General features: G+C 37.7%; 4 protein-coding genes across 6 annotated transcripts; 1 reads left to right on the top strand and 3 right to left on the bottom strand.

Annotated features, from left to right (window-relative positions):
• Positions 1-4: 4 nt before the first annotated feature.
• LOC103870719 (probable acyl-CoA dehydrogenase IBR3) lies at positions 5-4,757 on the bottom strand. Of its 3 annotated transcripts, none has more exons than XM_009148881.3 (17): positions 4,536-4,757; positions 4,160-4,314; positions 3,957-4,091; positions 3,650-3,790; positions 3,444-3,575; positions 3,189-3,374; positions 3,034-3,111; positions 2,837-2,956; positions 2,663-2,761; positions 1,978-2,340; positions 1,484-1,666; positions 1,256-1,398; positions 1,093-1,177; positions 793-1,002; positions 565-717; positions 393-497; positions 5-314 (listed from the first exon to the last, which is right to left on the bottom strand). In XM_009148881.3, the coding sequence occupies exons 2-17, from the start codon at positions 4,292-4,294 to the stop codon at positions 120-122; spliced, it is 2,463 nt and encodes an 820-aa protein (XP_009147129.1). In that variant the 5' UTR covers positions 4,295-4,314; positions 4,536-4,757; the 3' UTR covers positions 5-119. The 3 variants fall into 3 exon arrangements, with proteins under 3 accessions (XP_009147129.1, XP_009147127.1, XP_009147128.1); XM_009148879.2 differs by having other exon boundaries at positions 4,414-4,688; XM_009148880.3 differs by having other exon boundaries at positions 4,160-4,320; positions 4,414-4,555.
• A 319-nt stretch (positions 4,758-5,076) lies between these two features.
• Positions 5,077-5,965, bottom strand: LOC103870721 (twist-related protein 1). The gene has a single exon (XM_009148882.3). It carries the CDS (start codon positions 5,846-5,848, stop codon positions 5,264-5,266), a length of 585 nt encoding a protein of 194 aa, XP_009147130.1. The 5' UTR covers positions 5,849-5,965; the 3' UTR covers positions 5,077-5,263.
• Positions 5,966-7,183: 1,218 nt separating this feature from the next.
• LOC103870722 (protein DEHYDRATION-INDUCED 19 homolog 4) lies at positions 7,184-8,906 on the bottom strand. The gene is made up of 5 exons (XM_009148883.2): positions 8,654-8,906; positions 8,387-8,535; positions 7,919-7,996; positions 7,559-7,818; positions 7,184-7,480 (listed from the first exon to the last, which is right to left on the bottom strand). Exons 1-5 carry the CDS (start codon positions 8,730-8,732, stop codon positions 7,375-7,377), a joined length of 672 nt encoding a protein of 223 aa, XP_009147131.1. The 5' UTR covers positions 8,733-8,906; the 3' UTR covers positions 7,184-7,374.
• A 1,884-nt stretch (positions 8,907-10,790) lies between these two features.
• Positions 10,791-11,676, top strand: LOC103870723 (formin-A). Its single transcript, XM_009148885.3, has one exon. It carries the CDS (start codon positions 11,036-11,038, stop codon positions 11,525-11,527), a length of 492 nt encoding a protein of 163 aa, XP_009147133.1. The 5' UTR covers positions 10,791-11,035; the 3' UTR covers positions 11,528-11,676.
• The last annotated feature ends 351 nt before the right edge of the window (positions 11,677-12,027 follow it).

Consider the following 12,027-nt stretch of genomic DNA (forward strand, 5'->3'; position numbering starts at 1 on the left):
AACAGATGAGAAGATCCTGTATAAACTTATTCAGGTTTACCATACTGCAAAAGATCCCAACAACAGCTTTATTATCATGTATAAATAGTACAAGGCAAATCTGATTTCCTCTTTGGGCTTTAAAGCTTTGAAGCTCTCTGTAACTCTAACTTGCCAATGGTCCCAAGATGAACCTCGTCAGGTCCATCAGCAATCCTGAGCGTTCTAGCCGTTGCCCACAGATGCGCCAAAACTGTATCCGAGCACACACCGGCTGCTCCATGAACTTGAATAGCCGTGTCTAGTACCTTCAACGCCATGTTTGGAGCTGCAACCTGAAAAAGCCAAAATTGATTTTGCTTTTCAGCTTCTACTTTGGTTGATTTTTACAAATATATAACATCATTTTTTACCTTCGCCATTGCGAGAATCCCTCTAGCTTTTTTGTTCCCAAACTTATCGAGATGATCAGCAGCTTCTAGTACTAACAATCTGGTTCCTTCCAGCTCTACTCGCAACTGTATCATAATACAAGCAATCATATAAGACGCGTGGGAGTGATAAAAGAACACAGTGGTTGTTTACCTTTGCAAGATCAGAGACAAAAGAACCGTGCTGCGCTATGAACACCCCAAAAGTCTTTCTGCTAAGAGCTCTTTGAGCCATTAGCTCCATTCCACGCTCTGCTGCACCTATTAGTCTCATGCAATGGTGCAATCTTCCAGGGCCTAACCTTCCCTGATTAATATCAGAAACAATAAAAACAGCAGATCAATACAAGTCTTTCTCTGTTACTGCAAGCACTGAATCTACCTGAGCAATCTCGAATCCTCGGCCTTCTCCTAGGAGAATATTCGTCGCCGGGACAATCACATTCTCAAAAGAAATCTCAGCATGTCCATGAGGCGCGTCGTCAAAACCAAACACCGTGAGAGGTCTCTTCACGTGTATACCTGGAGTCCGCATGTCCACAAGTATCATTGACTGTTGCTTATGTTTTGGTGCGTTGAAATCAGTTTTCCCCTGTAAATAATAAAATAACAAATACGTTTGTGAAAAATGGATTTACTTTCTGAGAGATAGAAAGAGAGAGCAAGAAACAGAGAAACTAACCATGAGAATAAGGACTCTGCACCTTGGATCCATGGCTCCACTTGTCCACCATTTTGTGCCGTTGATGACGTATGAGTCACCTTGTCTATATAAGCAAACATCATTAGCTATAAGAAGTAATGAAAGTAGATTACAACATAAGAATCAAAAGAAAATCTCTAACCTTTTAATAGAGCACTCAATATTGGTTGCATCAGAAGATGCAACTTGTGGCTCAGTCATAGCGAATCCAGAACGGATCTTTCCCTCAAGCAGAGGAATAAGCCATTCAGCAATTTGTTCTTTGTTTCCATACCGAAGTATCACCTACAAAGTAGTATGAATACAAGTAATAAGCAATGACACAACTTCTAGTCAGGTAAATAGAATCATGCATTGTTTTTTTTGTTACCTCCATGTTTCCAGTATCAGGTGCACCACAGTTGAACACCTGTGGAGCCCAAACTGAACGACCCATGATCTCACAAAGGTAACCATACTCCAGGTTCGTTAGCCCCTCTCCAAACAACTGATCAAAAGATTGTTTATTCTCAATAGCTGCCAGTTCTCTTCTAGCTCTAGCAGCACTATCCACCTGCAATAACCAAGAACTCCATAAGTACACTCTCACTCAGCAGAGCCAGACCCAATCCAAAAAAAAAAAATTAGATAAATTTTTATTTTTTAAAAGATATTTTTTTGAAAAAAAAAACTTATTTTAAACTATTTCTTAAGATAAAATATATTTTTGGTAACTTAAAAAGTTAAAAAAGAACATCTTAGTCTATTATAAAATTGTTTTTGTATAATCATAATTTTTAAAATCTGTTTTTTTTTGTCATTTTCTTTCTATTTTACATTTAAACATTTTATATATTAGCATATAAAGATATAAATTATACTTACAGGAATAAATAAGTTCCATAGGCCTTGTCTCTTTGCCTCTTCCTTTAACCTCTCCTCCTCAGGGTGAACGGTCCACCGCAAATCAGACTGAGCAAGTTTGGCGAACTCTTTCTCCATCGGGTAGATGTGAGTTTCCATAAACTTGATCAACTTTCCCCTTAGCTCCAATACTTTTCTGTTGGGAACGAATCTGCCGGTTCCATCCACAAGGCTTTCATACGATGGGCGGCTCACATCTCTTTTACCAGATGGAGGGTGCGCAGGAAGAACATTCTCACGTGCGATGTAACCCAAGGCACACTCTACAAGCTCATTGGCTTGAACCCCTGTGTTCCTGGCACGTTCACCGGCTGAAGCATTCCCCTGCATGATGACCAAATACAATGTTGATGACCATTTGTATCTTTACAATTAAATACTCCCTCTATTTCAAAATGTTGCATATTTTAAACTTTCACACATTTTAATAAAATACATTAAATGTGCATAATTTTTTTATGATTATTTTTTTCCATAATTTTAAGCCAATAAAAATTCAATAAATGCAATTAAATTTTTTGAAGTTTGTAACTAGTTAATAAAACATGTATTGAAAATGCCAAAAAATAGACATTTTTGAAACAAAATTTTTCTCTAGAATACGTAACTTTATGAAACGGAGGAGTAAAATTTACGGGGTTAATACCATTAACCATCTGTTGTACACGCCTGTGTAGATAGAAGCAGCCCGGAACAAAGAGAAGGCTACGTAGAACTTCCAGTTTGCAGCAGGCCATGGTTTCCCCTATAGGCAATTTACAAGTAAAGCTGACTCAGATCTTTTTCAAGAAACAACATACAGTATAGAAACAGGACGTACCAGTGCGGAACAGTACTCTAAGAGAAACTCTGGCATAGAAAGTATTCCGTCTGGGAGTCCAGTAGTTTCAAGACCTTCACTGACATGCTCCTTATCGAGCTGAACATTCACAATGTAATGCTGCCAAACACCATTTACTTTATATATCAGAGCATGAAGCAAAAGAAGAAAAAAAAGCTTTGTGAATAGTTTATTACCATACAACTGTATGCAACATCACACATTTGGTTCCCAAGCGTGGACAGTTCCCAGTCAAGTATTCCAATAACTCGATCCTGCCAGCTTAAGGTAATAAGGTCTCCGAGACTATCCAAGAATCAAAAAAAAAAAAGAGCGTAGAGAGTCATCAGACCTCATAAGGATGAAACACTAGATTGTCAATGCGAAAGTCTCCGTGTACAAGGCCTGATGTTGCTCCTGTTGAATCTTCAGCGGGTATGCTAGTGCGTAACCAATCAACAAGCTCAAACATCTTTGGATTCCTTACGGGTTTGCCTTCGCTCGTTGAAGCCAAGTACTGTTTGAACCACCTATCTATCTGAAAATTTACATATCCAATAGTTAATCATTACAGCAACAAGTCACCAGTCTGAACTAATCAACTAACCTGTCTTTGGCAGTAGTTAGCACGACGGCCATATTTGTCAAGACCAATGGCATCAACATCAGCAGAATGAAGAGAAGCTAAGGCTTTGGCGGCTGCACGATAGATCGCAGTTCTTCTCCCCGGTGATACATTCTAACCAATAAAACACACACACGTCACATCTAAAGCTAGAAAAGCATTCACATTGAGATAAGAGAGTGTCTTACAGGCAACTTGGGGTCTATGAAGATTCTTCCTTCCATGAACTCCATAATGTAAAAAGCAGTCCCAATCACAGTTGGGTCAGTGCATAAGCAAAAGACTTTAGGAACAGGAACTTGTGTATGCTCACCCAGAGCCTTAAGCACCTAACATAACCATCATCAAAGGAAGTTGACAAAAAAAAAAAAAAATCAAAAGTAATAGGCAAAAAGGATCAACCTTTATTCGATTCTGTATCTATCCTATCACACGCAGCATCTCAAAGAGTTAAATTAGTGTTTTCAAGAGTTAAAAGATTCGATTTTTGATTACCTGAAACTCCCTTTCAACAGCATGAGCAGATTGCAAGAGCTTCCCAGGAGGTTTCTTCCTCAAAACGTAGCGTTTAAGGGAGCTTCCTGAGCCGACAGCGATCAGAAAGGTCGGATTCGATTGCCCGTGTCCGAACTGCAAATAGCCAGAAGAGGGATTAAAGCTTCCATCTTTGGGGCGGAGGAAACCGATAAAGAGTGTACCTGTGAGATGGTGAATTGAGATGGGTTGGTCGGAAAACCGGAGACGTTGTCGGCGGCGTAACGAAACAAGGCATCGTGATCGAACAGATGAGCTGATTGGACACGTGTCACCAGATCGCCGGTGTTACTTCCCATGTTTTATGCTGTCTCTCTCTCTGATCCTCAAGTTGCAACGACAAATCAAGAGAGATTTCAATAAACACAAAGATTGTACTGAGACAAAACAAAACTTGTGGAAAGTCGCAAAACCTTACCCCTTTGGATAATTTTATTTATTTATATCGTAGATGATATCAATCAGTGATCAGTCTATCTTCTTCAAATTAAAGAGACAGCACAGATATAATATAATACTATTTTAAGAGATCAATCATACCATTTTAAGAGATCACGTTCCGAAGAAGAGATCCTAAAATACATGTTGATATGATTTGCCAGCTCATGTCGTGTTTGATCAGATGTTTTAATCTTTACGTTGTACTTAGAAAGACGTATCTTTTTTTTGATAAACAAAAGATAAGAAGCTTTTCTTAAAGAAACTTTTCTCTTTTGTCAGTTTGATTCTTCGTTGCTCTGAGAATGATTACTATAGAATGGTATTTCAAAATTATCCTTCTGGTTTTGTCATCTGTTGAATGGTTAAGTCACTTGAATTGCTTTACGGAGGAAACTTCTATTTTGATCTTGCTCTGTCTGAAATATTATTTTCGGTAGAATATAAAACTGGAACCAAAATCAACCACCAGCATCCATGGGTCATCAAGCTCTGGAGAATTAGACAAAGCGCAGTGCTTGATAATATATAAAACCCTAGTTATTAGAGTTTATTACACTCAAACACACATGAACAAGCATGCACCTGTAATGAAGTTGCTTTATGACTTAAGACTCTCTCACCGTGTCAGAGACTTATCAAATTATTCACAGTATCATCATTCATCATTCTAAGCAGAAGAAGAATCTTAAGGTAGATTGCCAACGAAATGAAATATTTATATGTACAATGCCTATAAAGATATATACACACGAGCGATCATTAGATGGAATTGAAGCTGAGATTAAGAATTTTCCAAGTCGCATGATTGCAACCTAACAACGAATTTGTCAGCAGACCGGAGACAATGTCAGGTTCAACTTCTCCCTTTCACCATCCGTAACGATCCTCACTATCCTCTTGAACGCAAAATGCACACAATTCGACAACGCGATCCAGCAAATCACTTCGTACACGAACTCCATCGCCGGATCCGACCAAGAAGACGACGACGACTCATCCCAATTTCCACCACCACCGCCTCCGCCGTAGTTCCACCCCTTCCCACCGCCACCACCTCCAAAACCGAACGGACCGTCGCTACCACCGAACCCGCCTTCTAACAGAAACCGACCGAAGTCTCCTCCGTCCTCCGAATCACCGCCGTACGAAACGCGCTTCGCACGCCGCCTTTTGCGGATCCGGCGGATCGTCTTGTAAGAGCTAGATCTAACCGGCGAAGGAGCGATCGCATCGACGGGGAAGATAACCGCCGCCGATGCTTGAACGATTCCCGCCGGAGACTGATCGACGAGGGAATCAGCGGTGAATGAAACGTGATTTGCTCGATTGAGAAGAAGAAGAGAGCTCCCGAACGCTACGCATTGCTTAGCCGTGGAAAACGCTACCGTTTCAGCGATCAGAGAGAGCTCCATCGTTAACACAAATCCCCACGACGAACTTGTTTTCCCCAGGTCCACGGAAATGGATACGTTTCGGGTTAATAAATATCGGGAACCTGATTCGGATCCGAGGGAGGCGGGTTGATTGTACACGTAACTGGTTTGCGTGTTGAATAGATTAGCCACGTGTCTTTTGGAAAAAAACAAACGTGACTAGATGGTACCGGACCCATGATCTTTTCGAAAGGCCCGATAGCTGGGCTGTAATACTCATTCTTGGCCCATACTCTGTAAAGCCTAATGATACTTGGAAAAAAAGTTAATCATCCCAAATTATCAAACCCAATATACATTTCAAGTAGAATAGTAAGATGTGATTAGATGAACAGAAGCCCTTATCCCAATTCGAAGTAGCTACCTAAATCTGAACAAGAAAAACTAAAACCAGATTTAAATTGTTATACATATAAATATATGAACGAGACTTATGAACTTAGTACTTTGGAGTTAGGTTAAAACCCGAACCAAACCGAATCGAAATCCAAATTAGGATTCAAAGATATCAAAAATTAGTTAAATAGGTTAGTGTTTTTATATATGTTAAAGTAATTTAAATGTTTTAAAATATTCAAAATACTTTGAAGTTTATTTTATTTGTTATTTAGAATACTCTTTAGCTAATTAAAATTTTAATTAGATTTGTGAATAATTTCTATATTTTGATTTTTTTTTGTCAATTTTGAAGTTTAATAAATATGTTTTTTGTCAATTTCAAAGATTGGTTACAATCCGTTCCGGATCGAACCCGTAAAAAAAAACAAACTCGATCCGATAATTAGTAAAAGCCGAACATGACTTATAAGCATAACATCGAAAATTCGAATCAACCGAACCGAAGAAACCAACGGGACCGAACGCCGAGGCCTAAGAAGCCCAATAAAATTTAGGCTTTAAGATGGTGGGATATCTGATGCTCTGGTAGATAAGCCCCTTATACACAGCTCATTAACCGGCATTGCCTTTAAAATCACTAAAGGAAGAGGTGGTTACATCAAAGGGATTGATATTTCAAATATCTACATGTCGAGTGTTGGTACTGCGGTTGTGGCTAATGGTAGCTTTGGTTCTCACCCGGATGAGAAGTATGATGCAAATGCTCTTCCGGTAGTGAGTCATATTAGCTCTGGCTCCGGTGTTGTTTCTTGGCAATGCTCATATCATATGTAACGGGCCTGAACCGTGTCCTGAGCTTAAAAAAGTTGATAATGCTTTTGGTAGAGCTATTGTCTAAAAGAAACTACATTTGTCTAGGATTCATATTGGGTAATCCAAAAACTCCTAAAAACTATTATCTCTTGTCTTTTCACAAAACGTGTTAAATGTTTTTATTCGAATCTAGAGGTTCGTAAGTACGATGACAATAGTATAATGTATTTTAACTCTGCATCCTCTTAACTTACAAGCTTCTTCCATCATACACTGACACCACTAACAATTTTTTTACCTCACAAAGATTACTCACTCTCATAAACCACCCACAACAAAAGCGAGTGGCTTCATTAGTGATCGTCACCAAGCATGGTTGACAAGAACAAACCTCTCACAAACTCGCTCTTCTTCGCCTTCTCTCGATCTTCCCCTGAAAGTGGACCTTCTCGAATGTCTCTGCACAAACCAAAGACCGAGTGAGAAACAAACCTTCTTACTTTGCTTTCCTGAGGACAAAAGGGTCAATAGAGATACCTTTTGCGAGACTCCTTTTGGGAGAGTTTTGTTGTAGCGGAGGCTCCTTCTGTAACAGGTGTAGCGGATTTGTTTGCAGCTGAAGGAGGATTAAACATAAAGGACGACAGCAGCGGATCAGAATCTATATTGGTAGAAGAAGCGAAACTTGAGGATCCACCAAGAAGTGACTGTAGGTTAGCTTCACGAAGCTCTTTCTTGAGGGTGAGATAAGCAGAGCTGTATCCACCACCTTTTCTCAACCTTCTCCTTCGCTGCACGTAGGAACTCTTTAGTCAAGGAAATAAACAAAAACTCACTCTAATGATAATAATAACTAATAAGAGAAGATTAAAACAATAAAAAGTTTGAAAAGGATATCTTGAAAAAGTTCGCATGTTGTGTCGTGATATGTCCAACGATATCTAATCCCACCCTCTTTGTGCATACAGGACAGACCTGAGAGGGAAAAAAAAAAAACAAAGATCACATTTTTTTTTTCGACGTCACGTTTAAGACAAGACCGATAAGTAGCTCAAAATAGTAGCAACCGGATCATGAAAGATCCACTAATTTACCGATTACCAGCTAATGACGAATACTCAATTTAACGAAACATTCCAAAGATTCATAAGGCTCATCTGATAAGAAGAAACAAGAAGTAGGCAGAGAGCATTTCATCATCACCAAGAGCAGAACATTAAAAAAAATAAAAAATCGATTTCAAGCAAAGCTTAAAACTTTCTAAATAAGAAACCCAAAGTTTGTAACAATCTTAACAAAGCTAAGACCTGAATCAAAGAATCAGACAAAACTAAAGAACGGTTTGGTTAATGATTGTTAATTTACCCCGTTCTTGGCCTCGACAGGGTGCTCTTCGTCAATGTGACAACAGAGCCCAACGATGTCGAAGACTTCAGCGCAAAACGGGCAGATAAACTCTGATTTCAAATCGTCTTCTCCTTCGAGATCCTCGTACCCTCCACCTATATACAAATCTTCACAAACAAAAATTCAACGGATCAACCTCATGACGACGCCTAATAATAATAATAATAATAATAATAATAATAAAACGCGATTCTAATGAATAAAGATAAAACGCGAGAAACTAACCTGATCTGGATTGTTGACATCGTCGCGAAGAGGATGAGAAAACGGAAGGACAATTGATCCATGAATTGGAGGAATCCATTTCCTCTGCTTCTTACGGGTTTTTTTTTTTTTTTACAAAAAGAAAGATGAATTGAGATGAACGGAGATGTGATCAAACGAAACCCTAGAAGGACGGAAGAGAGAAGGGGAAGAACAATGGAAGGAGAGAGAGTGGAAGCGAGAGACTTATTACCGAACTACAAGTTCGGAAGGAGACAAGAAGGCAACATAATATTTTACCCGTTATACCCTCGAATTTTACTTTTATTTTAAAGTTTTGCCCCGTTTAATAACAGTCGTTCACGCGGTTTGGTTTGGATTGGACCGAACATATAAGAAAGGTTGTTTCGCTGTATCTATGCTTCACACGTGTGGCTTCGGTCTGCCACAAGCTCCTGTCTGAAGGAAATAAAGAAACTACGTAAAATTTAGAAAATAATCTGCTATAATGATTAATTGATTAGTAATTAATTTTTGTTTTATTGGATAAATCATGTTTCTGTCAGGTTATAATACTTTAGCCTCCTTGCAAAGTGGATTAATTGATTAGTAATTTTTTATTGTATTGGATATATCATGTTTTTTTTTTTGTAACTTATGGATAAATCATGTTTCTGTCAGGTTATAATATTTTAGCCTCCTTGCAAATTGGAGGATTCTGCTATGACGAATTCTGTCAATTTATCAAATTTAATTTTATATTTTGATAAAAAAATATAATCATGTTATATTAGATGTCTAAATTAAAATAAGTATTTGGCAAAGACCTTGTGGAACCAAATTATATTAAGAATAAACATATTTAATTTGGAGTTTTATATGTATAATATAAAATAAATTTACGCATTTCAAATTAATTTTAACTTAAAATTCGATTTAGTTTAGTGTAACAAATTAATAAAACTTCTAGTATTTTCTAATGATCAGCTTTATGTCTTATTGTTTGATGCAAGGTTCGAAGGAGGATAATTGGCTTAAGAAAATCGCATTATTGTAATAGATGATATGCGCGGATTCATGTACCAATTATTCGTTTACTATGATTTAAAACTCGAGTGCGACATGAGTCATCTCCAAACCTGTAAGAAAAAAGCATACAAAAAGAAGTTGCATGTGAAGGAAGGGGATAAAGTGGTGGCAATACTAACTCATCAACTTCTTTATAAAACAAACAAGGAAGAATCTGATACACATTTTGGCTGCCAACACATATAGATCTTTGTCTCCCTTTGCCTTTGTTGTTTTGTTAGATTCTCTCTTTCTTTCGTTTTCAAAGTTTCAAATTACTTCAACCCACAGCCACATTCACATTACATAAGATCAATTAAACATTCAAAAGCAAAATTCAATTTTGTCTCTGTCACTTGTGCAAATTTGGAAGACTTTTTTCTTAAATGCAATTAAATTCTATTGCTATTTTGTTACATGATGATGACACGGATCCTTTTGCATCAATGTAACTTTATATGTAAACTGAAAACCTTTTATATCAATATAGGGTGCCGACTTCCAGTGGGCCTATAATTGTACTCCAAGACCTATTTTCACTTACTTTCAAAACTCATCCAGCTATATCTGACGTATCAACTATCTATTCTTACGAGGAGCTACAATGCTTTCTTGAGTTAGTTCCCGTTTTAAAATGAATCTACTCATTAAAAAATACCAATGCCAATTTTTTCTCAGTAGTTTTTGTAATCCTTTGGAAATTCATGATATGAATACCAATGCAACAAAACATTTTAGGTTCCGAAAATAGTTTGTCCAAGGTGGTAGAGTTTGATCGCTTACTCCAAACCATGCAATATCTTAGGTGCTCGTGGTGATACAGTATCACTCTACCTTGAGATCATTACTCCATCTAAGTTGATAATTCTAATCGATGAGATGATGAATGAATGCATTCAATCAATCAAGTTTTGAAAGGGATAGTAGAATTATGTAATAGCAGAATTACTAATGGTATGTAGTTAACTTTTTACTATACACCATATTGATTTTATGTAGCCTTGGCCTAATGCTTAAAATGAGTAAAAATAATATATACCGTCCAAGACTCTAAATATACAATATAGTCACACACTTACAAATTATAGATGTTATAAGAACATGTCATATAGAAAATACACAACTTTTGAATATATAAAAAAAATAACTTTTCAAATATAAAAAATAAATAAAATACGAATTTCCTTAATAAAGAGAGGTACACTTCTACTCTGAGCCTCTGAATGTGCTTCTTCCTCTCTCTCTCCATATCCCTACCTTTCATCTTCTTTCCTCCTTATCACTTGATCATTTTCCTAATCTTTCGCTCATTTGTCGACAGCAAAAATTCTGACAATGGAAGCATTCTCTAACGTGTCAGCTCTTCTTATACTGCTGCTACTGTCACTGTCCCTCTGTGTGACGTCAAAAGACCAAACTGTTTCATGCACAATGTGTACCTCTTGCGACAATCCATGTAACCCCGTCCGGTCTTCCTCTCCGCCCCCTACTCCTCCGTCCGGCGGTGGCTCTTATTATTACTCTCCACCTCCTCCTACTCCTCAGAGCTCCAGCGGCGGCGGCGGCGGCTCTTATTATTATCCTCCTCCTTCAACTTCCGGTGGTGGTAAATACCCTCCTCCGTATGGCGGCTATGGCGACGGTGGACAAAGTTACTATTATCCGCCTGCTTCTTACGGTAACTACCCGATGCCGCCTCCGCCAAATCCCATCGTTCCTTATTTTCCGTTTTACTATCACATTCCTCCTCCAGGAGATTCTGGATCGGAACGCTTGATGAGTTCATTTCTCTTTGTTTTGTTCTCCGTCTTGCTTTGTTTTGGGTGAATGATCATGTTTTACTACTACTTTTACCTTTTTAACTATGCTACTATTTTTGTTTACTTTCTGCTGACAATTTGTGATCAACATCATAATTACTCGTTGTTAAGAATCTATATAAGCCTAAAAAGTATTTATAACTTTTTCTTTACTAAGGACTTTTTGTTGTGGTTGTGTGGTAGTTTGAGTTACTTTGTAAATAAGGAAGAAGCATACAAGTCAACTAGTTTCACTTTGCCCTATTTTGTCGGTAAGATTAATCATGACGCATTACATAAGAAAGTATTAATTAAACATCAAAACTCCTAACATAAACAACACAAATTGAGCCAATCACATCCCTATGATGACAGCCATAAGTTATTCACTGACCCATGTGATCGTATCTTCTTCTTTTTTATCTCTTACTTTTTTTTTAGATTTGCCTTTCTAAGATATAACTTTAGTCTTGTTCAAAAAAAAAAAAATATAACTTTAGTCTTTAGTATGCGTCTCCAAAAGAAAAT

Source organism: Brassica rapa, chromosome A05 (genome assembly GCF_000309985.2).
Source record: "Brassica rapa cultivar Chiifu-401-42 chromosome A05, CAAS_Brap_v3.01, whole genome shotgun sequence".
Classification (NCBI taxonomy): Eukaryota; Viridiplantae; Streptophyta; class Magnoliopsida; order Brassicales; family Brassicaceae; genus Brassica; species Brassica rapa.

Excerpts from the sequence above, each read along its gene's own strand:
- LOC103870719 (XM_009148881.3), bottom strand. The coding sequence starts at position 4,294 with ATGGGAAGTAACACCGGCGATCTGGTGACACGTGTCCAATCAGCTCAT. Across the intron at positions 2,957-3,033 it reads ATGTTGCATACAGTTGTATG|CATTACATTGTGAATGTTCA; the intron begins GTAATAAACTAT and ends GGTGTTTGGCAG. Across the intron at positions 1,667-1,977 it reads TATGGAACTTATTTATTCCT|GTGGATAGTGCTGCTAGAGC; the intron begins GTAAGTATAATT and ends TGGTTATTGCAG.
- LOC103870723 (XM_009148885.3), top strand. The coding sequence starts at position 11,036 with ATGGAAGCATTCTCTAACGTGTCAGCTCTTCTTATACTGCTGCTACTG.
- LOC103870722 (XM_009148883.2), bottom strand. The coding sequence starts at position 8,732 with ATGGATTCCTCCAATTCATGGATCAATTGTCCTTCCGTTTTCTCATCC. Across the intron at positions 8,536-8,653 it reads ATGTCAACAATCCAGATCAG|ATTTGTATATAGGTGGAGGG; the intron begins GTTAGTTTCTCG and ends TTGTTTGTGAAG. Across the intron at positions 7,481-7,558 it reads CAAAAGGAGTCTCGCAAAAG|AGACATTCGAGAAGGTCCAC; the intron begins GTATCTCTATTG and ends TGGTTTGTGCAG.
- LOC103870721 (XM_009148882.3), bottom strand. The coding sequence starts at position 5,848 with ATGGAGCTCTCTCTGATCGCTGAAACGGTAGCGTTTTCCACGGCTAAG.